This window comes from Thermomyces lanuginosus, assembly GCF_041956635.1.
Source record: "Thermomyces lanuginosus strain ATCC 200065 unplaced genomic scaffold VTN49scaffold_32, whole genome shotgun sequence".
Classification (NCBI taxonomy): domain Eukaryota; kingdom Fungi; phylum Ascomycota; class Eurotiomycetes; order Eurotiales; family Trichocomaceae; genus Thermomyces; species Thermomyces lanuginosus.
In genome coordinates this window covers 1,259,665-1,286,917 of record NW_027192366.1, presented here as the reverse complement: position 1 = coordinate 1,286,917, position 27,253 = coordinate 1,259,665, and the positions used below count along the sequence as shown (strand labels likewise).

Below are 27,253 nucleotides of genomic sequence, written 5' to 3'. Positions count from 1 at the left end.
ACTGCATATAAATCTCTCACGTGACATATCACATGACCTTATCGGATCCTGTCCGATGCCACTCGGCATCGAGCCGAGAGATCTATCCCTACAAGCACAGCTTCGATGCCAGACAAATTGAATGCAAGGAAGACGGAATTCATAGACGTGTATTTCTGTACGTTCGACATTTTTCGTTTTATTTCTTTGTCTTCCCCTACTCCGACTAAACGTGCCTATCAGAATTTGACGGCCAAAATTGTTGGTTTCCTCCTGAATGACTGCACCAGCTGTATCTCGGCGAGTTTAGTTCTCTCCAAGATCACCCCTGCCAAGCATCGTTAGGTTAAACTCTTCCAACGTGACCAGGAAGTATTATTAATAATAGTCAATTGAGGAATTGCGATATAGAGTACTCAAAACATAGCGGGAACTTTTATCCCCCAGGGTAACAGGGCAGCATTCCATACAACCAATGCCGATATACAAAGCTCCAAAGATCATGCTTTGATCATCACGACACTTGCTTGTGAAACTCGGCCATGGGTCTGCTTTTTTGAGCACTGCTCATTCGAACTATTATATGCCTTGCTGAACAGATAATGGACAAGATGACGGTAAAGAGAACCTCAATGAAAGTCATTGTTTTGTTTGCTTTGTCGGCTCTTCCACATTCCTGGTATGGACGATCAATGCTCGAGGCGCCTACATTCCACAGAACTAGAGGGTCAACACTCCAAATACTCGACCATGGCCTACCAACTTCGTGGACAAATCCTTTCTCAACTACTTGCAAGCGGCTCCCCTGGTTCGTTTCTGTGTCGGCCGCCCGTGGTGCTTCTCGATTTCGCTGCAATCAGTCGCGCTGACAGCAATTCGTAGCCGGACCGGAGATCAACAATCACCAGCATCACGGATATTTGGTATATTTTTCAGACTAGCAGGGGAGGATTGACCAGACACCTATCACCACAATGCTCAGTGCTCCGCTAGTGCTCGCAGTGTCCATCGGATGCTCGGTGCTGTTCGTCGTCAGCGCCGTCGTCGCAATGGTGATCTGGTGGAGGGTACGAAACGACCGCCTCTCCCTTGCAATGGCGAATGCACGGCTCTCCCAAATGCCTATACCGGAGCCAGGCACTGCCAATGTCAAGTCCTCGGTCGACTCGTCACTGGCAACGTTCCATCCCTACGGTGGTCCCCTAGAATGGGCACCTCTGGGATCGCAGGAAACGATGCCAGGCTTACAACCGCACACAAAAGCACAAAGTGGCACGCAGCAGGCTCCCTCATGGCAACCGCCCGGAAACATAAGAGGAGAGGTTGAGAAGGGAGAAAAGTTAGGTCCCTTCCGAAAGGCGTTCTCTAAATCTCTGTCCGAGAAGCTCTCTCTGGGAAGGACTCACAAAAGAGTTGCTCCTCTGAGCCCCTTGGATACCGTAATCGACAATGCCGCCGCGAAATCATCAGCGATGTTTCCGGATGCACGGGAAAAGGAGCCAAAATCCGCAGTTGAAGGCTTCTCAGAGCTTCCCACGGAAATTACTCCGCGCACAACTCCTGAGCGAGATGGCAGCGCAGGGGGGCAGAATAGGGCGTCGGATCCTCGTCCCGGCTCCACAGTCTGGCCGTACGCGAGACCTGAATACTCGACAGTGTCTGGCAGTACGTCGACGTTCTCTGACCGGCCACTGTCGAGGACATACAATGGCAGCATCGTCGCACAAACACCGGGATCTGCACCGGACTATCCAATGCCGCCGCCGCCCGCAGTAGCACATGGCCGCTCACTCCAGGCCGTAAGAGATGATTCGCTGATGCGATTGTCTTCTCTGAGCTTGGAGACAGCGAATAGCTCGATATTGGATGAAGGCGCGCGGCGATCGCCGACAGACGGCGAGATTCGTCATTCCCCTGCATTGCCGCCATGCCCAACATTCAATCCATTCAGCCCACAGGATATTGTCATCGGTGGGAGTGTGGCAAGCAGCAGCAACGCATCTCACCAGCGATCGCACTCAGGGCAGTCATCCTCATCAATCTCTCATTTGATCTATGTCTCCGCGAACTCGTATCAAATGGACTTGGGGAGTCAAATCCCTCGAAGAAGCTACACCACCCGTGAATCGGTTCATCCTCCTGACTGGAGGGGCCAACTCCCACGGCGTTCAGAAACTGTGTTGTCTCCGTCGAACTCACGAGGTTCCCTCCGTCCCGAGGGCTGTCGGCCTGTGAGTGCTGTTTCAACCTCAAGCTCAAGGGGGTTTCATTCGTCCCCGATGGCCATTATGCAGATCCCACACAACTGGCACCAATTCGACGCCCAAGGCCAATTGCTTCCGCAGCGGTACAGCATGTACGAGACTCGTGAGGCTTCTGCCTGTCATCATCAACTCCTTCCGGATAGTCGGCCCAAGTCCGTCCTTGAACAGAGTCCGAGCCATTTGCAAAGAAGTCCCGCGAAAGGAGCACTCCCATCGGCGATGAAGTCGGCCCAGGGAACCCGCAAAGGACACAAGAGACAGAACTGTGTGAGGATTTCCATTCATCCTCCGGTCACGTTCAGTGGGCGTGTCTTCTCACCCACGATGGAAGAGTCTGAAGAAGGTGTGGTAGAGATGGGAGGAGAGGCCAGTTCAACCACTTTCCAGAAGTCTGACGAACAGCAACCATTTCCCAATCACAACGGCGACTCGCCTTCAAACAAGTCCAGGAATAGCCAAGCATCGACGCCATCCAAATACAGTAATCCCAGCTTCACAGGTTCGGTTCGAGAATCGCCATCGGCTCACGTCGAGTCGCCTAACCGTGGTCCGCGATTGCCACGAGCGAATTCGTCGCGCAAGCGATCCTACTCCGGCACTACCTCCCTGGATGACGTCTTTGTGTCTAGGGAAACCCAAGAAGTGGACTCTCAGGTCTCTGTATCTCCACTGCAGCTGACGCCAAACGGGGAACAAAGCCAGTCCAGAACATCCTCTCCAGAAAAAGGAGGATATATCTGCAAACTGCCGTCCTCAGACGGCTTCGCCGGTCCATCTAGTGAACTCCCTGCCAACGCGACGACGGCCAGTTCACGTCGGTCCACCGTGCGAGGCCCCAGGGACCAGCCCAAAAAGCAGCAGCGATCGATCTCATCCGCCGATTCCACTCTGGGAACACCAACATCACACACGACATCTCCGTCAGTGAGACGCTCAACAGGTGCGACTGGCTCAATCTCTGCAGCAGGTTCCCCTTCCCGACGGCAGAGCAAGAATATATCACCGACACGATCTAAAGCCGTCCGTGCATCAATCACACAGCTTCGTCGGATGAATAGCGAAGCCTGGGATGAAGATTCGCAGCCATACCAGCGCATGGGGCTGAGCTCGAGTAACTCGACGTTGGAAGACGTGGAAATTACTGCAGCGCTACCGACGCGAAGGCACACCTCTGGCGGAGGACGCGTCCCGATCTGGGAGGATGACCGCGACGATGATCGGGAAACGAATTCACAGCGTCACAAGAAGCCTTTTGCGGTTTTGGAGCGCATTGATTCTGAAGGTGACGTGGAGTCCTCTCTCGGTAATCGCAAAGGCCCTTCCAACGGCGGCAGAACCGCCGAACGGAACGCCAGCATCGAGGATTCCAACCAGGCGTCTTCTCTTGTCTCCACGCCTAAGAACGCTGATCGTCGGGGAGTGGGTGTGCGCACTCCCGGTAGCCTCTACGATCAGGATGGTTTTCTGAAGGAATGAGTTGGGCGGCGCTTAATGAGTATGTATACGACTTGGTCGTTCTTTCTTCTCATAGTCTAGTTTACGACTCCTGTGGCAGCTGTCCGGACGCTATTATACTCTATCTTCCCTTGTGTATTATCATAATCGTACAGAACTATAATGAATAATGTCTCATCAACCCAGAACGACCGTCCATACTCGTGGCCTACTCAATTCTCCTCCACTTCGTTTCCTCGACTTCACCCTCCCCATCTCCCTGCTCGTTTGCACCTGGCCCATCATCAGTCTCGTCACGCCGTCGTACCGTTCCGGCACCGGGGCCCAGCGGCAGCGACGGCGGTGGATCCCCACCCCCAATCCAATTCCCCTCGCTATCAAAGAACTCATGCATGTTCTCTGCCGTGATCCATCCAGAGCTGCCATCGACGGGCGGCGGGAGACCACCGTCATTGCTGCCCGGGAGCCACATCCCGGATCCTTCGTTCTCCATCTCCGCATCCTCGTCATCTTCGACGGGATCTGGGTGCAGGTTCGCACACGCCGACACCGCTTCGAAGAGAGCTTGGGTGGGCGTCTTTTCCTCTTCCCGGGACCCATCTGTAGGGCCTGTAGTTGGAGTTGTGTCTTCCCTGTCAGCCCTCTCTTGTGTGCCCTGCGTTCCTGAGGCTACGGAATCCGGCGGCGGGATGACTGTTAAAGTAATGCTGGCCTCATCTTCATCCTCCTCTTGCTCTGCCGCGTCGCCGGGAGGGTTGGCAATCTGCATGTAGAGCCCCTGTACCTCCTCTTCAGTGCCACCAGGGAGACGGAGTCGCTGGATGGCATGGAGGGAGATAGACGGGTAAGCGATAGAGATGCCGGCATTGACGCTGTTGCGGAAGAGCAGAAACTTGCTTGAACACAGAATACCTTTGTTAGCAAACTGTATGCAACGTTAATTTGGTAGGGAATGCTCACTCGGAAGTTACCCAAACATCGACGTCGTCCAGGACAATTTCTTTCTCCGCCGAGGCCTCCTCCGCGCGTTGTTCTCCAGTGCCGCCGTTCACTTGGTCCCGATCCTGGTTCTGATTTTCGTTGGACGCCGCCGCGGGTCCGCGTAGTGCATTTAGAGCAGCAGATGCGACAAGTTCACTCTCTAGAACAACCACCTTGCAGCGAGCGCTGTGGTAGTGCAGCACCGGTGGGTGGTCGTAGAATGACGCCGGTGTGCGCGATTGGTGTTCGGCAAGTGGCGTAAAGGAGGATGCGACGGGAGCCGTGCGAATTATTTCCATTGCGAGGGTGTTTGATTGGGAAGTAGCTGTCGAGAAAGGATCATGGGCGGGGAAATATTTCTGGAGAGAGCTTCTCGGCGGAGTGGGACAACACAACTGCCGTCAGTTTTTTTCATGTCAATGGCCAATGCTTCTGGATTATTAAAGGGCTTATGCCATTCTAGAGTGTTGCATTTGCGTACTATTGTTTGATCTAAGTAACCTATTCTACGTGGGCAGTTGAGATCGGCATCATAGTTCTCTGAAACTGGCCGGGAGGTGCTGTCCTCACCGAGCTATGATGGCATGATTGCCCGGCTCGTGCGACGGGTCCATCAAGCTCTGGCGCACACCGTTGGACTGCCAGAACGTGGCTCATCAAGGAGGCCATAATGCACACAGGCAACGTCATGGGAACCGCCGCGATCATCCTTAATAACTTCAGGGACCATTTCTCAACTGTAATCAACTCATTTGACATTTAAGCCCCCAAACACCCGGTCCAGCTCTTCACCTTCATCCCGAGGTGCAATAGCCGGGATAGCCTGGCTCTGCTCGTCGTGTGTTGCGGTGTCCAGCAAGCTTGGCGCGCTCTCTGCGGAGGATTTGGCCGTCGCGGACACCGGCTGCAGCAGCTTCTCCTCGCGGTCGAGCCATCCCGGTGCCAGCCGTCGCTTCTCCGCTAGTTCCCGCTGACGGACGGACTCTTCCCAATCCTTGATCGTCTTCTCGGCGTCCGCCATGGTCTTTCTGACATGATCGGCCAGGGACTGACATGACGCAAGGATTTCCTCCGGATGTGCCGCATGTCCGCCCGTCGAGGAAACTACATAGCGGGCCTTTGCCTCGGGATTCGATGGATCAACCGTCACCGACGAAGGCAGAGTGGATGGCACGGATTGATAGGTGTAAGGCAGAGTCACCGCCGTGGGGAGCGAGATGAACGGCGACACCGTCAAAGGCACCTGAGCTAGAAGAGGATGCGGGCCTGATCACTAAGTCAGCAAAAAGCCGGGCGGGTAGAGAGCGGTCACGGAATTGAACTCACGATAGGAGTCGTACATGGCGGCGGCGGTGAACAGCGCGGGGAGAGTCAGATCGAGAAGAAAAAGTCTCTCGGAGTCCAGAAGCGGCTGGGCAGCACTAAATAGACAATCGGCTCAAACGCCCAAAGTCGGAGGCGATTCTAGCATCACTGATTTCTCCTTTTTATCGTTTTCTCGTCCGGAATGGATCCTTTTCTCATGACTCTCCCGTTGTAGTCCGCCGCCACTAAAAATTCCGCCATCGCAAACCCCCGATCCCCGATCTAGCCCCAAACCCAAGGCTGATTTGCAATCCGCCCTTTGCACCCCTCCTCTTCCCGCGTTCATGTGCAAAACCGCCTCGGTGCGGTTGTTGAGCTTGGGATTGATTGTGATTCCTCCTCGTCTCGTTCACCGTCAACACCAACCTTAATCGGGTTGCCCGCCCCTCGTTATCCGTCGAGTTCCTCTGTTCTTTTACGCTCTCGACTCCGCAGTGGGCATTCAGTCGCCTTCAGGGACAAACGACCACCATGGATCCCAAAATGGCACGTGCGGTAACGCACAAAAAACCAGTGCCGGACATCGACTTCACTTTGCATACGATGGAGGATGGCACCCAGGTGTCGACCTTGGAGAGAGTCTGCAAAGGTCGGTTTGATCAACCCCACCCCCTCGTCCTTTCGCGGCTCGGACGCATAAACTGACAAGTGTAAATGCAGATGTGCAAGCGCCGGCGTTGATTATCCCAGGCGATGACCTATTCTGGTCCCCCGAGGATCCCAGCAAGCCGAACCTGCAATTCCTCAAGCAACACTTCTACCGCGAGGGCCGATTGACGGAGGAGCAGGCGCTATGGATCATCAACACTGGCACAGAGATCCTCCGGCAGGAACCCAACCTGCTCGAGATGGATGCACCCATCACCGTCTGCGGTGATGTTCACGGGCAATACTACGATTTGATGAAGCTGTTCGAAGTCGGTGGCGACCCCGCAGAGACTCGCTATCTTTTCTTAGGTGACTACGTTGATCGAGGGTATTTCAGCATCGAGGTGAGATAATTCGTTGGGCCGCTTCGGGGCATCGCTGGGCTAACTGCAATTCAGTGCGTTTTGTATCTGTGGGCTCTTAAGATCTGGTATCCAAACTCCCTGTGGCTGCTTCGGGGCAACCACGAGTGCCGTCACTTGACGGACTACTTTACCTTTAAGCTCGAGTGCAAGCACAAGTACACCGAGCGAGTATATGAAGCCTGCATGGAGTCTTTCTGTGCCCTTCCGCTTGCCGCAGTCATGAACAAACAGTTCCTCTGCATTCACGGTGGTCTCAGTCCGGAGCTGCATACCCTAGAGGATATCAAGGCGATTGACCGCTTCAGAGAGCCCCCAACACATGGTCTCATGTGCGATATTCTGTGGGCAGATCCTTTGGAAGACTTTGGCCAGGAGAAGACGGGAGAGTTCTTCGTTCATAACAACGTCCGCGGCTGCTCATATTTCTTCTCTTACGCTGCCGCCTGCGCATTCCTTGAGAAGAATAACCTCCTATCTATCATACGGGCTCACGAGGCCCAGGACGCGGGGTACCGCATGTACCGCAAGACACGGACCACTGGTTTCCCTAGCGTCATGACCATCTTCAGTGCGCCAAACTACCTCGACGTCTACAACAATAAAGCGGCCGTCTTGAAGTATGAGAACAACGTCATGAACATCCGACAATTCAACTGCACGCCGCACCCGTACTGGCTCCCCAACTTCATGGACGTGTTCACGTGGTCGCTTCCATTCGTCGGAGAGAAGATCACTGACATGCTTATCGCAATCCTCAATACCTGCTCCAAGGAAGAGCTCGAGGAAGACACGCCGTCGACGACGTCTGAAACTGCGCCATCATCGCCGCCTTCCACCGCCGATCAGGAGGCGATGGAGTTCAAGAGGCGCGCCATCAAGAACAAGATCCTGGCCATTGGCCGTCTCTCGCGTGTCTTCCAAGTCCTGCGTGAGGAATCGGAGCGAGTCACGGAGCTCAAGACAGCCACAGGTGGCCGTCTCCCGGCCGGAACTCTCATGTTGGGTGCCGAAGGCATCAAGCAGGCCATCCACAACTTTGAGGATGCGCGCAAAGTCGACCTGCAGAACGAGCGACTTCCGCCGACGTCGGAAGAAGTAGCCCGCAAGAGCGAGGAGGAGCGGCGTGCCGCGTTGGAGCGAGCACAACAAGAGGCGGAGAACGATACGGCATTGGCGACGGTGGCCCGGCGGATCAGCATGTGAGTTTGGGGATTGCAAACCCGCTCCTGAGACGCGCGGTATGGCCCGAATGCTAATGAAGGCCGATGGCGCAGGTCTGGAAGCTCGAACCGTCGACGAAAGGACTCCGCCTCCAATCGAGATGGCTCGACTCAGTAACGTCCTCTCTGGCGTAAGCTCTGCTCGAGATGATATACAACTGTGGAACTAGATAATGTTTATTCCACTGCGAATGGGCAACCAGCTCGGAAAACTAATTTGGATTTGCAACTTGTTTACGGTCGGAGGGAAATTTTGGTCTGAGCTTCCAAACTGTCTCTACGGACGGCGAGAATTTGTAATGAGTTGACGAACTCCGCTATGGTAGCACCTGTTTAGTCTGTTTCTCGCAGAATCTTTTATTGCATCTATATGTGTCTAGATATGGAGACTGTATATATTGGTCAAGCCGTGTTGTGTTGTTTCCATCGATTGCCTTTGCTATGAATTTGAATCTTTCCTGCGTAGTGTTTCGTTCACTCAAGCATGGAGGAGACTGAGCCTATGATTGGGCCTGATTTTCGACGCTTTAAGACTAACCGCGAAAAAGCCGCCGCCTTAGAACGTCAATTCAATTTGACCACCACCAATGCCTCCCCGAATCAAGCCCACAATTTCCAAGGGCCTTGCACGTCTCGGAGACGGCCCATTGGAAGAAAGAGTCTCCAGAAAGGGCGTCAATTCCTTTCTCCCTCCCTGCTGCGCTCAATGCCGCCGGACCCTTTCGACCTCGATCCGCACGCGCAATCCGAGCACGCGTAATGGTCTCTTCACTCGAAAAAGAACCACCGCCAGCTTAACTGACCGTCATGGCGCCTATCATTTAACCGCTGTATCCTCGGCGACTCTAGCAACCGCATCATCGTCGCTGTTAAACGTCCCGCCTCGACTCCGCCCGCTGTATGCCACGTTAAGTGAGCTCGGCGATGCAGTGCCAGAAAGGATTAACCTGAGTCGGCTCCAGCTTGCGCTGCGAGGGCTGGAGTCGGAGGTACCCGTCATTCGCGTTGCTGGTATGGGAATATGGTTCTTGCTCGGTGGTGTTTTGTGTCTGACTTGCTGTTTGATCAGTTCTGGGCCTTGATGATGTCGCCGCTACTCTACGACTCGTCCGCGTGTTGCTTGCGGATCCATTGGGCTCACGCGAACCGTGGGAGGATTGGCTCGAATCCTATGGTGCGCAAGGGACGCCGGGATTGTTGATACGGTGAGCTAGGATTTGGATCTTGGATCTGAGGAATTGCAGACTGATGTACTCGAACCTGCAGATACGGCGAAGAGTCCGGCATCGTGGAGAATAGCTTGCTTCCTACATTAACGGTTCCCTCGACGCTACTGAAAAAGGGCAACATTGAAATCATAGTGAGCTCGCTGGGAGCAGGACTCGAGCCCTCCGGTGTGCCCGTCACCGAGGATTCGCTTCTTGTTCCAACGATCATGATCCCTACGTCCGACACGGGTCGACTCAATTCCATCCGATACCCAGTTCATCGGACTGTTGTCTGTGGGACTGGTATAAGGGGTCTACTCAGATTTAGCGAATTGGTTTCGCGGGCTGACCAATCTGCGACCGAGGGGTCTCTCTACGGGGCAATCGAACTCGAAGCGGGCGAGGAGGTCAAAGACTCGCGTGTTTCCTTTGTAGACACAAAACTGGCGGAGCAGGCGCTGGCAAAGTTCCGCGAGTCGGTTCAATTCGCGTCGGAATATGAACGCGGATGGTCAAGAAGCGGCGTGCAGCCCCTCATAGACTATCTAGCAACAACCGAAAAGAAGAATGGTGGCCTGTCGCCGGACCTCCATAAGCTGATTCGAGCATTGTTGAACGTTGTGGAGGCGCAAACGGCAGCTGCCGACGCGGCACGCGCAAAGGAGCAGAAAGCGCGCGCCATGTCGCCTGAGGAGATCCAAGACTTGGAGAACACCTTGTCAACTTGGGCAGAGCGAGCGCATACGGAACTACGTAATTCACTAGATGAGGGATTTGCGAGCAAGCGATGGCGGGGTCTGGCATGGTGGAAGCTGTTTTGGCGAGTTGATGATGTGGGAATGATATCCTCGGAGCTGCTGCAGACGCGGTACTTGCCACAGGCTGAGAAAGAGATGATCTGGACGGCCGGGCGTGTGACCCAGGCGGGTCTCCGGGGACGGGCTCCTTATCCCAACTCACAGGAATTTACTACCGAACCGGCATCGACGGCAGAAAGCCGGGATTCGGAGGAGGGATCATCGGCAGACCATCCCTGGCCGATGCGGATCCAGGCAAGTCGACAGGACCTGAACGACAGGACTGTCCCCTCTCTGCAAGCGATCGCGCAAGAGCTGGTCCTCTTCAGCGCTTCTACCACTGGCCTAACGTCGGCACTATCGGCGCTGCTCTACACGTCTGCATCTACGGGACTGTACGAGGCATGCACGGCAGCGGCTGTGGGATTGATCTATTCCCTGCGCAGACAACAAACCAAATGGGAATCCGCGCGAAGAGCCTGGGAGACTGAGGTCCGTGAAACCGGGCGTTCTGCGCTGATCGACACGGAGAATTATCTCCGCGACCTGCTGCAGCGGAGCGCCGAACAGCGGGTGGAAGATGGCTCCGAAGCGCGTGTTCGAGAGTTGGTTGCCCGGGGGAGAAACGCATTGGAAGACCTCAAGCAAGGTTGAACCTGCTATTCGCTCGAACAAGGGTTAGCGGGCAAGTTATTTCTCCCTCCTTGTATATTATGCATGTATTTCCCATAGAAAAAAAGAACTCCTTCCTTACATATTGTACTTTTCGCTTTATAAATGAATGAGATGATTCAGGTCAGCTCGATACTGCCTTCCGGCACACCCTGCCGACTACGTAACCGACGTGCAAAGAACTGCATCACGGGCAGCATCTCCTCCCGGTTCCGGGGCATGCCATCGCCCCGTCTGGGCCAACGATGCAACTCCACGAACTCGTAGACTTCCTTCGTTCTGCGAACAGCCGAGTCGGTAACAGCAGACTGGCCATCATCTCGACCGGCGAGGAGCAATACAGGCGTTTGATTTTTATCCATGCCAACCACGCTGCCAGAAAGCGGGTACGGAGCTCCGAAAGAGACAATGCCGGCAAGGGAACGATCATCACCATTACCAGCAGAGGAGGCGGAGGTCACTCTAGCCAACTCTCGTGCAGCCACCAACGCAGCCATCCCGCCCTGGCCAAAACCCAAGATCATTATTTCGCGTAGACGATACCCACAGCGCTCGACAAGTGTGTCGAGAATCACGTCGCGGGTCAAGAGCTTCGTGGCCTTGTCGAACCCCTTCCCGCGCTGACCATCGGTATTGTTAGTCCCACCAGCATCCATGGCAAGTGACCCGTCCGAATCGAAGGCCAGGTCATCCCCCCAGTGGAACGCATCGCCATCGGTGATTCCGAGAGGGAGCGGGTTTGGCGCTTGGACTGTCACACATACAGTCTCGGGAAGATTCAATGCGCGGCCGAAGGACGCGAACCGGGCTGCTGTGTCGCCGAGGCCATGTAGGAGTATGAGGACGTTGCTCGGTGGGTGGGATGAGGCGGTTGCGGTGGAGGGGTAATGGATGATGGTTGTGATGTGGGATGGAAAGTCGGATTGCTGGGGAATCTTGGTGGGCATGCTGCTGCTGGGTTTTGCTTGAAAGTCGGTTATTTCTTTTCTGGCTAAGCTTCCTGGCTGCGTAAAGTGACAATCGAAGGTTCGGTTCGAACAGCCGTTTAGCTGTCACCCGCTTTCTAGATTATCTGGATTGTCTGATGATCTCAGCACACCACACCCGCCTGATTCTCCACTTATCAGTAAGACTAGGTGGAGCTTAGGTTGGATTCCGCGCATTCACGATTCTTTAGTCTGGACAAGCACTCGCCCTCGAATGACGGGCATCGAAGTTTGTTAGGGCTTGGTTTGTGCTAACCGAGGTCCCAGACTCAATTGCTGAACTGCGACCCGATGGTGATTTGACCTTGCACGCTAAGCCCAAGCGAAACGAGCAACCTGTCTCCTCGGAATCAACCCCGATGGGGCTACATTGTATCTGCATTGTTTAGCATCGGCAAATTTGCAGCATATATCCGTGTTGTTGTCTGTGTTCTCTCGTTTTTCGATTGACATGTTTTTAGAGTGCTTTCCGCCTGTTGTCACTCATTCCTGAGTTTGCCACGGCTGTGTTATATTATCAGCTTAGGCAAGGGAAATATATATATATTTGCTGCTAACAGAAAGTTCAAGCCTTACCAAGGCCAGTGTAGACTTCGCATGTACCTAAGACAATCGGATGTTGAGGCTTTGTTCTTGCCAAATGGAACGTGGGTTTTTGGACAGCAGCGACTGGACTCCAGATGGACAGCTGTAGGACATAGGCTTAATGTAAAATGGCATTTCTTATACGACCGCGAAACCTCCAAACCCTAATTGCGTAGACTCCAGCGGCCCTACATCTTCGACTCCAAAATGGCCCAGATCCGTACAGCAGGAGAAAGTTCAATCCGAATGTTCTGCGAACGTGGGAGTAAGTAATTCTCGATGCAGGTCAACATAATTCCGAAAGTTCTTTAGAATGCCGACCAAGCAAGGCATGTGGATGCCTTCGTTCATCTTAACCTAGGTAGGTAGGCAGCTTACAACAACCCCCACGATTCTCCCACACTAAGAAGCCCCCCGGAGTGGCGTTCCAGTGGCCCTAACGTCGTCATTGGAAGATTCCGGGGTCAGCAACCCCGGACCTTTCCAGTCTTCTGACGCTTCTCCGCATTCCACAAGTTCGTTGCCGCAAAGCTTAAAGCGACGCTGGGCAGATGCTTGGCCACAGCAAAGCACAAACATTCCGTGGGGGTTATCCGAGCGGTTCTGTTTGTTGAAGAATTATCGGAGTTGGGCCGATCACAAGCCACACCTTCATTGAGCAGTCGGCCGATAGGAGAATCCTCGAGCATGCTCGCGCTACTGGCGATGAGCCGCTCACTTTCATGAACATCTGTGCGCGATTGATGGCTTCCCGTCCATGACTCGTAAAGAATACCCCGCAGATATTGGAGCTTTCTCCAGTCCACGGATCCATCTCCGTGTCTGATTAGGCCTAGCTCCAATGGAGCTGGATGGGCACGGATATGCTATTAGTGGTAGTGTATGTAATGAGTGATCGCTTTTAAATGAACTCGGAGTTCCTCCCTTGAGATCTGGCGCCGTCGTTTTGTCGCATTTCCCATTGTAGGACATTTGCATTGATACCATATTGCCATCACTGTCGTCACAATGGGGCACTCGCCATCTCCTGGTTCAGACAGCATCGACAATGCAACGGCCCATGTCGAACACTCGACTATCACGGAAAAATGGAGGGCCAACACAAAAGATGGCGATACCGCGATGACCCTCTTCGCCGAGACGGGCATGGACGATGAACCCATCGATCCAAAGGAGGAACGCCGGGTTCTCTGGAAGATTGATTTCATGATTTTGCCCTACCTAGCGGTCTGCTATGCTTTCTTCTACATCGACAAGGTATGACGAAAAGCCATCCGAATGAGTGATAAGTCAAAGGGCAAATCGAATGCATTCTGACAGAGCTTATTCATAGACGACCCTTAGCTATGCTGCCATCTTTGGCATTCGGGAGGATCTCAACCTTGAGGGCACCAAGTATAACTGGCTGAGTAGCTTGTTCTACTTTGGTTTCCTTGCCTGGGCGTTCCCAACCAATTTCATGTTGCAGCGGTTTCCCATCGGTGCGGCCTCGTCAACATCGTCCTTGGGTATATGCGATATTAACTATTTGCAGGAAAGTATCTCGGCTTCAACATCTTCTTGTGGTGAGTACCGGCTGCAGAGTTTCTGACCCGGACGAAATTGACGCTATGTAACAGGGGCGTCTTCTTGATGCTTCAAGCGGCTTGCAATAGCTTCGCCACCCTGGCCGTGCTCCGCGTCCTCAGCGGTGCTGCCGAGGCGTGCGCTGACCCGGCGTTCATGCTGATCACTAGTATGTGGTACACGCGACGCGAACAACCAGTCCGGATCGGTTTGTGGTATACGGCCAACGGATTCGGCATTGCCCTTGGTGGACTTCTCGGGTATGGTATCGGTCACATTCGTGGAGCGTTGCCATCGTGGAAATACGAGTTCCTGGTGATGTAAGAGGAGTAAGCCATCATGGCCCGATAGATCAATGCTGACCGCAACAGTGGTGCCCTTTGCTCGGCCTGGGGTATCGTCATGATTATCTTCCTGCCTGATTCGCCCGTCACTGCCAAGGGTCTCAGCATGAGGGAACGCCGAATTGCAGTGAGGCGACTGCGTGACAACCAGACCGGAGTTGAAAATAAGCATCTCAAGCCATACCAGGTCCTGGAAGCTTTCAAGGACTACAAGCTTTATTTCTTTTTCATTCTTGGTTGTGTTTGTACGTGACCTTGTCTCCGAGGTATAGAATCGCTGTCAATTTGCTGACCAACCCCAGGCAACATCCCCAATGGTGGTATCTCCAATTTTGGCACCATCATCATCAAGGGTTTTGGATTCTCCACTCTCGTCACGACGCTGATGCAGGTGGGCTTTCAAGCGTCTCATTCTCCGATGATTCTGGCTGTTCTAATATATCTCAGATCCCTTACGGCGTTCTCATCGCCATTTCTATCCTGGTCTGCGTGTATTTGAACGACCGCTTCAAGAACCGTCGATGCTTGTTCATTTTGCTGTTCCTGTGCCCTAACATCGCCGGTGCTTTTGGCCTGCGGTTCGTTCCCCAAGACCAGCAGGTCGGTCGGCTGATGTGCTACTACCTGACGGGGCCATACAATGCGGCCTTCGTCTTGGTCCTCAGTATGCAGATTGCAAACACTGCTGGTTCGTTGTCCTGCCCCGAGGACAGAGAGTGGTCAGGTCCTAACAAAGCACTCTTAGGCCATACGAAGAAAGTTGTTACGAACGCAGTCCTCTTCTTGGGATACTGCACCGGGAACATCGTGGGACCTTTCTTCTACCTCTCGGAACAGGCGTAAGCACTGAACACACCCACCCGACTATTAGCTCTTTCCCTGGGGCAGATGCTGACAGAATTTGGTAAAGGCCATACTACGAGCTTGGTATTTGGTCCATGATTGTCTCGCATTTGATTGAAGCCTGCCTCATCGCCACACTCGGCTTGCTTCTCCGATGGGAGAACAAGAAGCGCGACAAGATCCAGTCGCAGATGGAGGGTGGTCTGGAAGGTCGGGATCTGGACGCCACAGCCTTCTTGGATCTCACGGACCGGGAGAACCTCAAGTATGATTTTCACAGCCCCTGTTCCATTTGAAGATATTGTTGCTAACGTGTGCTTAGCTTCCGGTATATCTACTAAACCACTGCTGTGACTCGGGATTAGGGCTGGAGAGGTAACGAGACCCCCGAGCCGTTCAACCATCCGAGTCGGCAGATGGGCAGTGTTTTGATTTCTTCGTTGTTACGAGACATACGACTTCGTATATAGCACATGAAATACCACTACCTGTACAGACATTGAAACATAAACTCAAATGGCTGTTCTCGAAACAGTCTATTGTACATAGATGACGCTCATCATCTTCCAGAACGGCAGGTCCAATATCACTTGATGGTCAAGTACTTGATGATCCTGTTTCCATCCTCTTCGGAATGGTCCTTAGCTATGCGTGGGAAGTGCAGGAAGCATTTCACAATTTCCTCCATGCCAGTGATGGGCTTGTGACGATGCACATATTCATCATTAGCATGCATGTACGGTATATAACTACTATTGCCTGTGTAGGATGGCAAGCTGAATGAACCTTTGCAAGTGGATCGGAGATCAGTCCGTGTCCAGCCGCTTTCTCTCATTGGTTCATGTTGGATCGTTTTGAGGTTCACTTAACCTAGTCAGGTTAGGACAGTAACTGATTAGGCTTAGTCAGTTACCGGCATGCATTATGCAGGGTAACCCCGGTAACCTAGGTTCAGCAATGTACGACGAGTAGGAGGCTAGGGTTAGCCTATCGCGCAATCAAGACTCGGATCGACGACCAACTTGACCACGCATTCTCCCATCTGACATCCAATAAACCTGCGCTCTTTCGAATCTACCAGCCTCTTTCTCTTCTCGGAACGAGCCACTATTGATTTTTGGACTACGATGACTAGACTACGGGTGTCGGAACTCCAGTCGTCGATCTCCAGCATGAATCTCTCGGAACCCCAGCCCCAAGCGACACCGATAATGGCTCCCCGACAGGCAGGCGAAGTGTCAAGCTCGGGCTTCTCCCCCGAAGCATATACGCAGCCTTTCATTGAGTTCATCAGCAACAACCCCACGACTTATCATGCCATTGACTGGTTCAGTAAGCAACTCGAGGCCCGCGGCTACAAACGACTTTCGGAGCGCGACACGTGGACCTCGAAACTCGAGCGCGGCGGCAAATACTACCTGACCCGCAATGGCAGCTCGCTCATTTCATTCCATGTCGGAAAGGAGTACAAGAGCGGGAATGGGATTGCGATTATCGGCGGCCATGTTGACGCCGTGACTGCGAAACTCAAGCCCGTGGCGAAGTTGCCTTCCAAGGCCGGTTATCGGCAACTGGGTGTCGCTCCGTACGCCGGTGCGCTGAGTAGCACCTGGTGGGATCGGGATCTTGGCATCGGTGGCCGTGTGTTTATCAAGGATCCCTCGACGGGTGTTGTGACCACGAAGCTGGTAAAGTTGGGCTGGCCGATTGCGCGCATTCCGACACTCGCTCCGCACTTCGGGTCGGCTGCGAGTGGACCGTTCAACAAGGAAACTCAAATGGTTCCTATTGTAGGAGTGGACAATTCTGACCTTTTTGGAACCTCTGAACCGGAGCCGGCGGCATCGAAACCGACCATGTTTGTGGATACACAGCCTCCGAAGCTTGTGGAAGTCATCTCGAAGGAGCTGGGGATTTCTGACCCCGCCCAGATCATCAATTGGGAGCTGGAACTTTTCGACAGTCAACCAGCGCAGGTGGGTGGATTAGACAAGGACTTGATCTTCGCCGGAAGAATCGACGACAAACTGTGCTGCTATGCCGCACATGAGGCACTTCTGGCCTCTCCCGAATCAACGTCGCCAGGCCTGATCAAGATGGTTGGCATGTTCGACGCCGAGGAGATCGGCAGTCTGCTGCGTCAGGGTGCCCGATCAACGTACCTCAGCAGCGTCATTGAGAGGATCGTTGAAGCCTTTGCGGCGACCAATTCTGACGTCTCCTATGGCCCCAACCTTGTGTCTCAGACTATCGCAAACAGCTTCCTTGTTTCCTCCGACGTCATTCACGCCGTCAACCCCAACTTCCTCAATGCTTATCTCGAGAATCACGCGCCACGTCTGAATGTTGGCGTCGCAATCTCTGCGGACTCGAACGGTCACATGGCCACCGACGGCACCAGTACCTCCATTCTGCAGGAAGTAGCCAACCGCTGCGGATCAACGCTACAGGTCTTCCATATCCGCAATGACAGCCGCTCCGGTGGAACGATCGGACCGATGACCAGCGCCCAACTTGGTATTCGCACTGTGGACGCGGGTATCCCTCAGTTGAGCATGCACAGCATCAGGGCGACGACTGGCAGTCTGGATCCTGGTCTTGGTGTGAAGCTCTTCAAGGGATTTTTGGATCATTTTGAGGAAGTTGATAAAGCATTCCGCACATTGGATTCTTAACTGTCATATAGACTGGGAGCAAGTATGTTTGTTCCCTATATCGATGCGATAGCGGGCTAATATATTAACATTCAATCCAGTCCATGTTTTTCTCACCATATGACACTTGAGTAATCAGAATGAATGATGTCAAATTACATGGACAACTCTCCCGCGTGATACGTTATCTTGGCCATATCACATTCCGAAAGTGGGATGGTGTATTTAGATAACCCAAGCGATAAGATAAGATAAGCACACAGACCCGCGCAGACTCCGCCGAAAAACGAAAATTCGGCCATTAGTAAAGACAGACAGCGCACGTCAACAGGATCAGCCCTGAAGCCATGGCCGAGAATTCGCAGAAATCGGTGCACACTATTGTGCTCGATGCTGGCCCGATCTTGAAGAATGTGCCACCGCTAGACACTTTACTCGCTCGGGCCGAGGAACTGGTCACGACCCCCTCCGTAATCAGCGAAATCCGAGATCCCGATGCGCGATCCCGAGTTGAGACGTTGTACCTCCCTTTTGTCAAGCAAAGGACGCCGTCTGCGAAGAGTATTGCAGTGATCAGCGAATTTGCCCGCAAAACAGGAGACCGTGCAGTACTCAGCAAGGTTGATCTGGAAGTATTGGCGCTTGCATATGAGATTGAATGCGAACGGAATGGAGGGGATTGGAGGTTGAGGAGTGTTCCTGGTCAGAAGAGGCTAAACGGAAAGCCTCCGGGGAAAGAGGATGCTGAGAAGAAGGAAGACAAGAAGGAGGACGACAAAGAGCAGAATACTACTGCCGATTCTGTTGACCAAGTTGCGGAATCGCTGGAAAAGACGAATATCGAGGACGCTGCCGAAAAGGACGAGAAGGATATTGTTGAACAAGATGTGGTGACACAAGAAGCAGCCGAGAAGACTCAAACGGAAGAGGTGAAGCCGGACGATAATGAGGATGAAGAAGACGGGGCCGACACTGATGGCGAGGGGGAGTGGATAACGCCTTCAAACATCAAGAAGCGGCAAGCTTTGGATGAAGCCGGTACGGCTGCAGCAGTTCCAGAGCCGGCGATCATGCAGGTTGCAACTATGACCACGGACTTTGCGGTGGGTAGCTGAACTCTGATGGCAGTGGGAATCATACTAATCTAGAATTTATACAGTGCCAAAATGTCCTTCTGCAAATGAACCTCAACCTGCTTTCTCCGACAACACTACAGCGGATCCGCCATTTGAAGACTTTCATCAAGCGATGCCACGCTTGCTTTACCACGACCAAAGACCTCAATCGACAGTTCTGTCCGAAGTGCGGAAAAGATTCGTTGACCCGGGTCACGTGCACCACGGATGCCAACGGTCAATTCAAGCTGCACCTTAAGAAGAACATGCAGTGGAACAACCGAGGAAACCGATACAGCATCCCTAAGCCGGTCCATGGGACGGCCAGCGGGAAATGGGTTGGCCAAGGTGGAGGAAAGGGTGGATGGGGCAAAGACCTCATCCTCGCCGAGGATCAGAAAGAATATGTCCGTGCTGTGGCTGAGCAACGCCGACAGCAAAAGCAGGAGCGGGATCTCATGGATGATGACTTCCTCCCTGGTATTCTAACAGGAGAACGACATCGTGCGGGTGGCCGCGTCAGGGTTGGAGCTGGCCGGAATATCAACGCACGCAAGCGACGATGATTATATTCTCTTCTTTTGCATTTTGGAGGTTTGGCGTTTCGGTATATAGATGCGTCGGGTATCTTGTCCGCACCTAGCTCCTAGCTACGGAAAAAAAAAAGCGTCTAGAAACTGGGAAATGGTGCAGTCTGCGGCGAGTGACTGTCGAATATTGAATTTATGACATTCGAGGAATGACCATTATGATGCCCGTAAATCGCAAACCCAATGCAAGACATAGAACACAAACTCCATTCGCCAAACCAAGTACCAGTCAACCTAACGGTTCAATTTCTGAAGTTGGTTGAAATCACAGCTTGGCCGCCTCCTTGTCTGATGTGCAAAACGCGTTAGAGAAAGATTTTTGAACAGACATGAGAGCGATGAGACGTACTGGCTTGTTGAGTGAGAAGGAGTCCATAACGCTTCTTGAGGGTAATTCGGTGTCTGTTATTCCGGACCATATGTCAGCGACATCGCGTCCTATCTTCCACTTTGTTCGAGGACGGGCCGTACCTCGAGTACTTGTCATCCGGAGAGAATCGGGCCGGGTGCGCCGACTTGGTGACCTGGCCATTTAGGACCTTCTTCAGCGTATAGATACGCTTGCCGTTCTCGTCTAGAATGTACTGAGAAGAAATCAACACAGTCAGACTTCCGATTGAAGATGGAAAAATGACGATTTGCGGCTTCCATATTTCACTTACCATAAGATGCATCTTGGCGACTTAGATGAGAAGACCGAAACGACTTCTTCCTTTCTTTGCGACTTGACTGCGGAGTTGATCAAAGAATTTTTTGGATATCGAACATTTAGAATTAGAGTCCAACTCGAAGCTCTTGAAGAATTCTGATTGGTCAGAAATGAGGTATGACTAATCACTCTCGCGACTCACCATCAAATTTCTGCTTGCCATCTGCTCCAACTTTATTTGGCTTAATTCACAGGTGACAGCCATGTCTGTCTCGAACCTGCGCTTGTCGACATGTTCATGATCGAACAGAGTAGATGCTTATCAGAATAAAGTAGCTCCTTCTCCCGTCTATGGTAAGTTTTCTCTGCACAAACCCCGCAAGCCCCTCGATGATGATATCCTACAATGTCTAGACTTACAGCTTGATCGCTGTCTGTCGATGTTGGCATTGACAAAAAAGACTACAACGGTATCTGAGAAAATTATATCGCATCATCTATTTATCATTGTGGTGTTGGCTTCGAGCCTGGGCTGACTAGGTAATCAGGTACCTGCTAGAGATCACCTCGCAATGTACACATGAAGTCGTTTTGTATTGATGTCCACGACAATGAATGCTTCCGCCTCTGCTACGCTTGCTCCGAGCGAGGCAAAGCAAAACACCCGGCTGCAAAAGCCAAACTACAGACACATACATCGATTCCCTCTTCCTGTGACTGTGCAAGAGCTGCCTCCTTTGATACCCCATAACCCGTTATCTGTAATCAGTTTTCTTTATTCGTACCTCAGATGCATAATATTCCCTCCTCGTCAAGAAATCTACTCTGCCTACTTTGATTTGGCCACGTCGTCAGTCCATGTGACAGATGAGAAAGCAGTACGTGCCTTGTGGGAGATGGGGTTTTTCGGCAAGGGTAGCCTGAGCCGAAGCGAACCTACTTGGCTGGAACGGGAGAAAAAGCGGCGAGGCCTAACTGGAGTTAGCACAAGTGAGGAAGTCACAGGAAAGCGTCGTATGGAGAGGCGAGAATGGAAGCTGGAGAGAGCCAGAAAAGAGAGAGAAGCTGTGGCCCAAAGATTGAAAGAAGAGGCAGCTGCCAGAGGCATTGCTGTCGACATCAAAAATCTTACCTCAACATCAGACAATGATGTGAATGGGTCGCTCAACGATGTTGTGGTTAACGATGGAACGTCTCCCGACACCCCAATCCGTGATGATCTCACACAGGACGTAAACCGTACTCCGGACGAAAAATCTTCAGAAAGCTCAGCCAAGTCGGTTCGTTTCTCCCCAGTTGTTGAGGAAAAGCAGATCGAATCCACGACAGAAACGGGAATCGATCCGCAAACCTCGGAGATGCCTTTGACAGACGTATCCCAAGAATCGCTTGTCAATCGGGAACATCTACAACTGTCCAATGAGGAAACTTTGTTTCTGGTATATGGACTAGGTGTAGTCCGTGTTTTCGATGGGCCGAACGGGTCCATCATATCAGCGAACCGTCTCTTGAGGTTATTTTGTCAGCATTCGAGCTTTCCGCCCCAGAGTGAGCGTACGACCGTCGACTCGGACAATCCATTTCTGGTGTCGTACGTGGTCTATCACCACTTCCGTTCTCTAGGCTGGGTTGTTCGCTCAGGCGTCAAGTTTGGCGTGGATTATTTACTGTATTATCGCGGGCCAGTATTCGCGCATGCCGAGTTCGCTGTTGTCATCTTCCCATCCTACGAACATGAATATTGGACCTCAACCGGGGAACGGAGGAACTCCGTTGCACGAAAGCAGTCTCGCAGCTGGTGGTGGCTTCACGGGGTTAACCGGGTGCAGGCGCAAGTCAGGAAGACGCTGGTCTTGTGTTTTGTCGACATTCCACCACCGTCGGCGGTCGCCGATTTGGATGATATTGGTGCCTTACTCCGCAGGTATAGAGTTCGGGAGATGATCATTAGGCGATGGGTGCCAAACCGTACTCGAGATTGACAAGGTGCAGGGCCACCTGCTGTACTGTATTTTACGATTGACGAGCATGCTACAAGGCTACGTTAGAATCAATCATATCTAAAAGCAATTTGACCTTCTTTTTCTTGAACGTCAACTGTCGTAAAATCGTAACACAAAATTTCCTTTTATGGAAGTGTAATTGACTTCGCGTCAACGCGTGGTCACGTGTTTCACGCGTTTCGTGTCTTGGTTTTGCATTTGCCTATCAGCATTAGGCAATGAGTGGTGTTTGGACAGGGTCTATATCCTCCCACGGGGGCTGTGGAATGTCAATACAACTGCTCATATCATAGCCTACCCTTTAATTTCGTCTCGTTGACGAGCATTTGGCTATGGATTAATTATCTGGCTGGAGGGAAATAGACCGAAATCTCTCGACATGGAGTCGCTACCAGAGGACAGTTTGGATATCTCGAAGCTGCGTCGTTTTGCATTGGGGATTGGGGTATGGCTAGTTTTCTTTTTTTCAACTTCACCTTTTTTCTGATGGTTTTATTATTTGTGCGCGTTGAACTGTGCTGATGGTGTTATTTCACAGGATGATGACGCCTCACAACCGGATTATGCCCCCATGAGCGAGGCCCGTTCGTCAGAATCTGGAGTGATCAACCACCAATCCCCACCACATGATGGTAGCGGTGAAGCACACGATGATCATGCCACCGGAAAATTTCGAGAAAGGCGTGATGGGCGGAGTGCAAACTTTTCTCAACCTCGTTCGTCTCAGAGAAAAGATGGGAGGATACCTAGTTCCGCAAGGTCCTCTTTTGCCTCATCTTATGGAAGCGCGAGGATGGTCTCTGCAGGATCGGGTGATACGCAGCCCGTCTCACAGTCGATTTTCGACAGTCTCATCAAACAACACGAATCCGTGCTGGAGAATGGCCTGCCTGCCGACACTGAAACCGATGAACCCACAACGTTGAGGACATTGCATGAGGGGGACGCTGGACATATCAATCTTGTGGCTGACTTTTCTGATGATAAATCTGATCCAAACTACATTCCTGGCGACGCTGAAGACGCAAACTCCAAAGTCGACGAGTCATCCCCATCAAATTTCCAAGTCACCAAATTCCCAGAATCGCAGCGCTTTATAGCAAAAACTCCAGCCACGGCAAAGAAATCACAGGATGTCTACAATGATCCGTTGATAACGCCATCTATGCCCAAGTGTCCTATAGCCCCCAACCTAGGATCCAGTGGTGGATTGATGGCTCTGAGTCAAGTTTTCAAGGCAACGCAAGCTCCATCGTCGCCACTCCCGGACGGGCCTCAATCTGACATTCTGACGGATCGTCCATCTCCGAATATTCCTATCCAGCACCATCCGTTAGGGAGTCGCTTACGCTCATCACCGACCCGTACACCCCGGTCAAACCTGCGACGTGGCCTGACTGAGCCATTAGATTATATTACCATGGAAGAATCGCAATGTAAGCGGGAACGGGCACTACAGGAACGTCGAGTACGCTCTGCACAAGACCCCAGCTCGGACCAATTCGACGAAGAGTTCAATAAGCCATCCAGCCTCATCGAGCGTCGCAATCGGCAGAGGAAGATCGATGAAGAAACGCATCAGGCCTTGGCTAGTATTTCGGCAAGAGCGAGCCCTAATCCGAGCAAGAATGGAAGGAGGCGCCCTCCATTCTTGTCATCCTCGAAAGGCGACCATTCCGGGAAGGAGGGTTTCAATGGAACATCTACACCGCCCGTATCTGAGGAAACTGAGGGCTCGACAGTCCCGATCAACGATAATTGTAGCGAGGAAGAGACGGAGCGCGAAGAAGAGACCCTCGTTGTCACTAGTCAGCCACAACGCACATTCCCGCCGTCGGAAGAAGACAAGGAGAACCACGACAGCTTTACCAACCCCAAGATGAGCACAATGATCATTGCCCATGAACGACTTTCGCAAGTCCTAGAGCATCCCGTTGACGACGCTCTGCCACAAACTCCTCCGGCGCACAACCGGAGAGCGGGGTTGGACCACAGTTCGAATGCCAAATCAGATCACGATGTGATCGTCCGGGACTCACAACCCTCCCCTAATAGCAGGAATATTGATGAAAGAAGACGCTTACAGTCATCTCAGAGACGAGCACTCGGATCGCAAGGGTCGGATGTTGAGAAGATTCCGTCGTCACCGCTTTCCAATGGACGCACACAATCATCCCAAGCAAAACAACCTGCATTCCATGAGGAGGAGAAAACTAGTACTCAGAGAATCCCTTTTTCTGGAGAAATATCGAGTGCGGACAACGCTCCGGCATTGCCGCTGAGTGTTCAGCGCGCCTCCGATGAGGCTGCACGGCAGTCATCAATCCCGTCACGCATAGCCAATACACCCATAAGCAAGCAGCAGGATGTTGCCGTTCCAGAAACTAGCATACCTGGGTCCAGTCCGACCCGCTTGGAGTCCGAAGTTTCTGCTGCCATAGCTGGAAGTCGTCCGCAGGCAGTTCAGGAGGAAGTCGACTTGCCTACGCCCCGCCACAAGAAAGTTTGGGCTCAAGAGGACTTCCTATCGTCGGAGACTAGGATGACTCCTACTCGGTCTATGGGCTCGCGCACGACACGCCGCCAGAAAATGTTCTCTAGCCCCAGTGGGAAGTCTATCAAGACCATGTCAGATATCCTCCTAGAGAAATCGCCACAGGTCAACACAAGCAATTGGGACGAGACATTTGATATTTTGTCGAAAGAGGATCACGAGTTTCGACGCATGATTGGACAGGGTTCGCCATCGCCTCTTAAAAGGATACGCATGAATAACAACCGAGGGTCATCACCCCCTCAAACTTCCAGGCTTAGGAATTCGGAAGTTCCTCCTCCAGTGCCAACTGAGCAACCTGATGGGAACAACCAGAGCTCTACTAGCACACATCAAGATGATGCGGAATTTCAACCCAAAGTTGTCCGTCGTCATCGAGCAAAGTCTGTTCGGAGAGGAGAAAGTCTCTGGCAAGTAGAAGGTTCTCCGCAAGTGTCGAGGTCGGCAGCACGGAAACCTACAGCACAGACAGAAAAACACCGACCTGAAGCAGATCCCGATGAAATCACTACACATGGAAAAGACGTGCCGTTGCAGCTTGTTGCCCATGATTCCCAGCCGTCGGTAACGCCGTCAGAAGGTGTACAAGGCGACACTGCGCAGCAAGAAGTACGAGCTGAAATCGTGGCTCATAGACACGACTCTAGAGTGGCAGAGGAAACCGAAGCTAATAATCAAGCGCCAGCTGAGGTTCCGACGGAAGTCTCTCAAGAAACCGTCAGGGCCCCAAATAGAATTCTGGCTCATTGGATTGGAAAAGACCGTGGTTATTACCCCGGCTTGTTTGTAGGATGTGTCACAGCCAATGGAGAACTACGCTATAATATCGAATTCGTGGACGGCGACCGACCTGTTGCCGTTGCTCCGGGCTTCGTGAAGAGACTGGAGCTGCGCATTGGCGATTTGGTCAAATTGAGGGTGAACAATCGTCGCAAAGGCCCTTTTGTTGTCCGAGGGTTTGCCAATAGAGTCGATGCGGATGTTCTTTCCAACCCAGACGGGGCAGGAGGGAATGTTGTGACCGACGTCTATGGATATGCGACGGTGATATTAGCAGAGGACCCTCGCAAGAATCTTTCCAGGGATGATCAATCCCAGCCGTCCCAGGCCTTCGAAGCACCCTTGGAAAACATTTACTTTGACACCAGCCTCTGGAAAAGGCTGAATGACCGTTCTTTCACACCGGATGTGGAGCATGATCTGGCGGCAAATCGGACACGGACGCCGCAGCGTCATATCCTGACAACGGGAACACCGGATTCTCGGCGATCTCGCAGCTTTTACCTTAAGCACACAGGGCTGTTTGCGGGGATGGTTTTTGCAGTGTCCTTTGTGAACCAAGACGACGTCAAATATCGCATAACAAAACTTATCTCAGAAAATGGAGGGACGATTCTCGCAGACGGCTTCGAGGAGCTGTTCGAGTTCCCCTCGAATGTGCCATCTGTCTCCTTGGGCAAACCTGGCGAGCGATTGAGCCAGCAATCGGCCCCTGAACCAGTCCATTTTCGTATTGCTGGGGACGCTCAGTATCTCGGTTTCGCCTGCCTGATTGCGGATAAACACTCTCGGAGGGTGAAATACATGCAGGCATTGGCTCTCAATGTGCCATGTTTGTCCGGGCGCTGGGTCGAGGATTGTGTTCGCCAGAACCGCATCGTTGACTGGCAGTCATATCTGTTGCCAGCCGGAGAGTCCAAGTATCTCTATGGAGCGATCAGGTCAAGGACATTACCGCCCATTGAAGCGGATAAGGCGCGATTCGTTGACATGGTCTCTCAGCGATCAAAGCTTCTGGATGGACAGTCGGTGTTAGTCGTGATGGGACGTGATAACGTTGAGGAACGAAGAAAAGCATACAACTTCTTGACATACGCGCTTGGTGCCACACGTGTCGAGCGGGTTCTCGACATCAAATCGGCCAAGGCTGCTCTTGAAGAGGTCGGTCCTGACGGTGAGCCTGTATGGGACTGGGTGTATGTCAATGAACATGAGGAAGGCGCTGTGCAGGCAATGCTCGCGGGACGAGCAACCGAGAAAACAACTGGACGGCAGGCGTCGTACGGCCGCAAGCGAAAGCGGGCGGTGTCGGAGGCGCCTGACACAGCGTTCAGCGCGGGGGGTGGAAAGAAAGTGAAGATTGTGACGAATGAAATCATCTGCCAGAGTCTAATTTTGGGACGTATGTACGAAGAAGCATGATTTCTTTTTGAAGGATATACCCGGTATCACTGGAGTCAGGAATGGGATGTTACTGCCATGAGGGTAATCAACGTTAATTTTGCGTCCAAGTTGCATGAGTATCGAGACGTTATGATTCACATAGAAACACAAGCCGGAATAGTGTCTAATGGTACATGTACAATTTCAATGACTGGGTATTCCGTTCCTTTTCTCCAAAATCCATCCC

The 27,253-nt window shown here is 52.4% G+C and overlaps 12 protein-coding genes across 12 annotated transcripts; 8 read left to right on the top strand and 4 right to left on the bottom strand.

Annotated features, from left to right (window-relative positions):
• Positions 1 to 953: 953 nt before the first annotated feature.
• Positions 954 to 3,719, top strand: VTN49DRAFT_5276 (uncharacterized protein; the record flags this gene model as incomplete). Its single annotated transcript, XM_069413315.1, has 1 exon — positions 954 to 3,719. The coding sequence occupies one exon, from the start codon at positions 954 to 956 to the stop codon at positions 3,717 to 3,719; it is 2,766 nt and encodes a 921-aa protein (XP_069267195.1).
• A 187-nt stretch (positions 3,720 to 3,906) lies between these two features.
• VTN49DRAFT_5275 (uncharacterized protein) lies at positions 3,907 to 4,978 on the bottom strand (the record flags this gene model as incomplete). Its single annotated transcript, XM_069413314.1, has 2 exons — positions 3,907 to 4,594; positions 4,659 to 4,978. The coding sequence occupies 2 exons, from the start codon at positions 4,976 to 4,978 to the stop codon at positions 3,907 to 3,909; spliced, it is 1,008 nt and encodes a 335-aa protein (XP_069267194.1).
• A 449-nt stretch (positions 4,979 to 5,427) lies between these two features.
• Positions 5,428 to 6,021, bottom strand: VTN49DRAFT_5274 (uncharacterized protein; the record flags this gene model as incomplete). Its single annotated transcript, XM_069413313.1, has 2 exons — positions 5,428 to 5,945; positions 6,006 to 6,021. The coding sequence occupies 2 exons, from the start codon at positions 6,019 to 6,021 to the stop codon at positions 5,428 to 5,430; spliced, it is 534 nt and encodes a 177-aa protein (XP_069267193.1).
• Positions 6,022 to 6,515: 494 nt separating this feature from the next.
• VTN49DRAFT_5273 (uncharacterized protein) lies at positions 6,516 to 8,395 on the top strand (the record flags this gene model as incomplete). Its single annotated transcript, XM_069413312.1, has 4 exons — positions 6,516 to 6,633; positions 6,705 to 7,036; positions 7,091 to 8,256; positions 8,332 to 8,395. 4 exons carry the CDS (start codon positions 6,516 to 6,518, stop codon positions 8,393 to 8,395), a joined length of 1,680 nt encoding a protein of 559 aa, XP_069267192.1.
• Positions 8,396 to 8,864: 469 nt separating this feature from the next.
• On the top strand, positions 8,865 to 10,936 carry VTN49DRAFT_5272 (uncharacterized protein; the record flags this gene model as incomplete). Its single annotated transcript, XM_069413311.1, has 3 exons — positions 8,865 to 9,288; positions 9,347 to 9,482; positions 9,544 to 10,936. 3 exons carry the CDS (start codon positions 8,865 to 8,867, stop codon positions 10,934 to 10,936), a joined length of 1,953 nt encoding a protein of 650 aa, XP_069267191.1.
• Positions 10,937 to 11,073: 137 nt separating this feature from the next.
• On the bottom strand, positions 11,074 to 11,901 carry VTN49DRAFT_5271 (uncharacterized protein; the record flags this gene model as incomplete). The annotated part of the gene is made up of 1 exon (XM_069413310.1): positions 11,074 to 11,901. The coding sequence occupies one exon, from the start codon at positions 11,899 to 11,901 to the stop codon at positions 11,074 to 11,076; it is 828 nt and encodes a 275-aa protein (XP_069267190.1).
• A 1,632-nt stretch (positions 11,902 to 13,533) lies between these two features.
• Positions 13,534 to 15,619, top strand: VTN49DRAFT_5270 (uncharacterized protein; the record flags this gene model as incomplete). Its single annotated transcript, XM_069413309.1, has 10 exons — positions 13,534 to 13,782; positions 13,859 to 14,006; positions 14,060 to 14,090; positions 14,145 to 14,411; positions 14,463 to 14,680; positions 14,738 to 14,826; positions 14,883 to 15,123; positions 15,181 to 15,274; positions 15,346 to 15,543; positions 15,601 to 15,619. The coding sequence occupies 10 exons, from the start codon at positions 13,534 to 13,536 to the stop codon at positions 15,617 to 15,619; spliced, it is 1,554 nt and encodes a 517-aa protein (XP_069267189.1).
• Positions 15,620 to 16,405: 786 nt separating this feature from the next.
• On the top strand, positions 16,406 to 17,953 carry VTN49DRAFT_5269 (uncharacterized protein; the record flags this gene model as incomplete). Its single annotated transcript, XM_069413307.1, has 1 exon — positions 16,406 to 17,953. One exon carries the CDS (start codon positions 16,406 to 16,408, stop codon positions 17,951 to 17,953), a length of 1,548 nt encoding a protein of 515 aa, XP_069267188.1.
• Positions 17,954 to 18,279: 326 nt separating this feature from the next.
• Positions 18,280 to 19,613, top strand: VTN49DRAFT_5268 (uncharacterized protein; the record flags this gene model as incomplete). The annotated part of the gene is made up of 2 exons (XM_069413306.1): positions 18,280 to 19,035; positions 19,092 to 19,613. 2 exons carry the CDS (start codon positions 18,280 to 18,282, stop codon positions 19,611 to 19,613), a joined length of 1,278 nt encoding a protein of 425 aa, XP_069267187.1.
• A 289-nt stretch (positions 19,614 to 19,902) lies between these two features.
• Positions 19,903 to 20,311, bottom strand: VTN49DRAFT_5267 (uncharacterized protein; the record flags this gene model as incomplete). The annotated part of the gene is made up of 3 exons (XM_069413305.1): positions 19,903 to 19,925; positions 19,987 to 20,039; positions 20,109 to 20,311. The coding sequence occupies 3 exons, from the start codon at positions 20,309 to 20,311 to the stop codon at positions 19,903 to 19,905; spliced, it is 279 nt and encodes a 92-aa protein (XP_069267186.1).
• Positions 20,312 to 20,897: 586 nt separating this feature from the next.
• Positions 20,898 to 22,268, top strand: VTN49DRAFT_5266 (uncharacterized protein; the record flags this gene model as incomplete). Its single annotated transcript, XM_069413304.1, has 1 exon — positions 20,898 to 22,268. The coding sequence occupies one exon, from the start codon at positions 20,898 to 20,900 to the stop codon at positions 22,266 to 22,268; it is 1,371 nt and encodes a 456-aa protein (XP_069267185.1).
• Positions 22,269 to 22,668: 400 nt separating this feature from the next.
• VTN49DRAFT_5265 (uncharacterized protein) lies at positions 22,669 to 27,045 on the top strand (the record flags this gene model as incomplete). The annotated part of the gene is made up of 2 exons (XM_069413303.1): positions 22,669 to 22,734; positions 22,828 to 27,045. 2 exons carry the CDS (start codon positions 22,669 to 22,671, stop codon positions 27,043 to 27,045), a joined length of 4,284 nt encoding a protein of 1,427 aa, XP_069267184.1.
• Between the last annotated feature and the right edge of the window lie 208 nt (positions 27,046 to 27,253).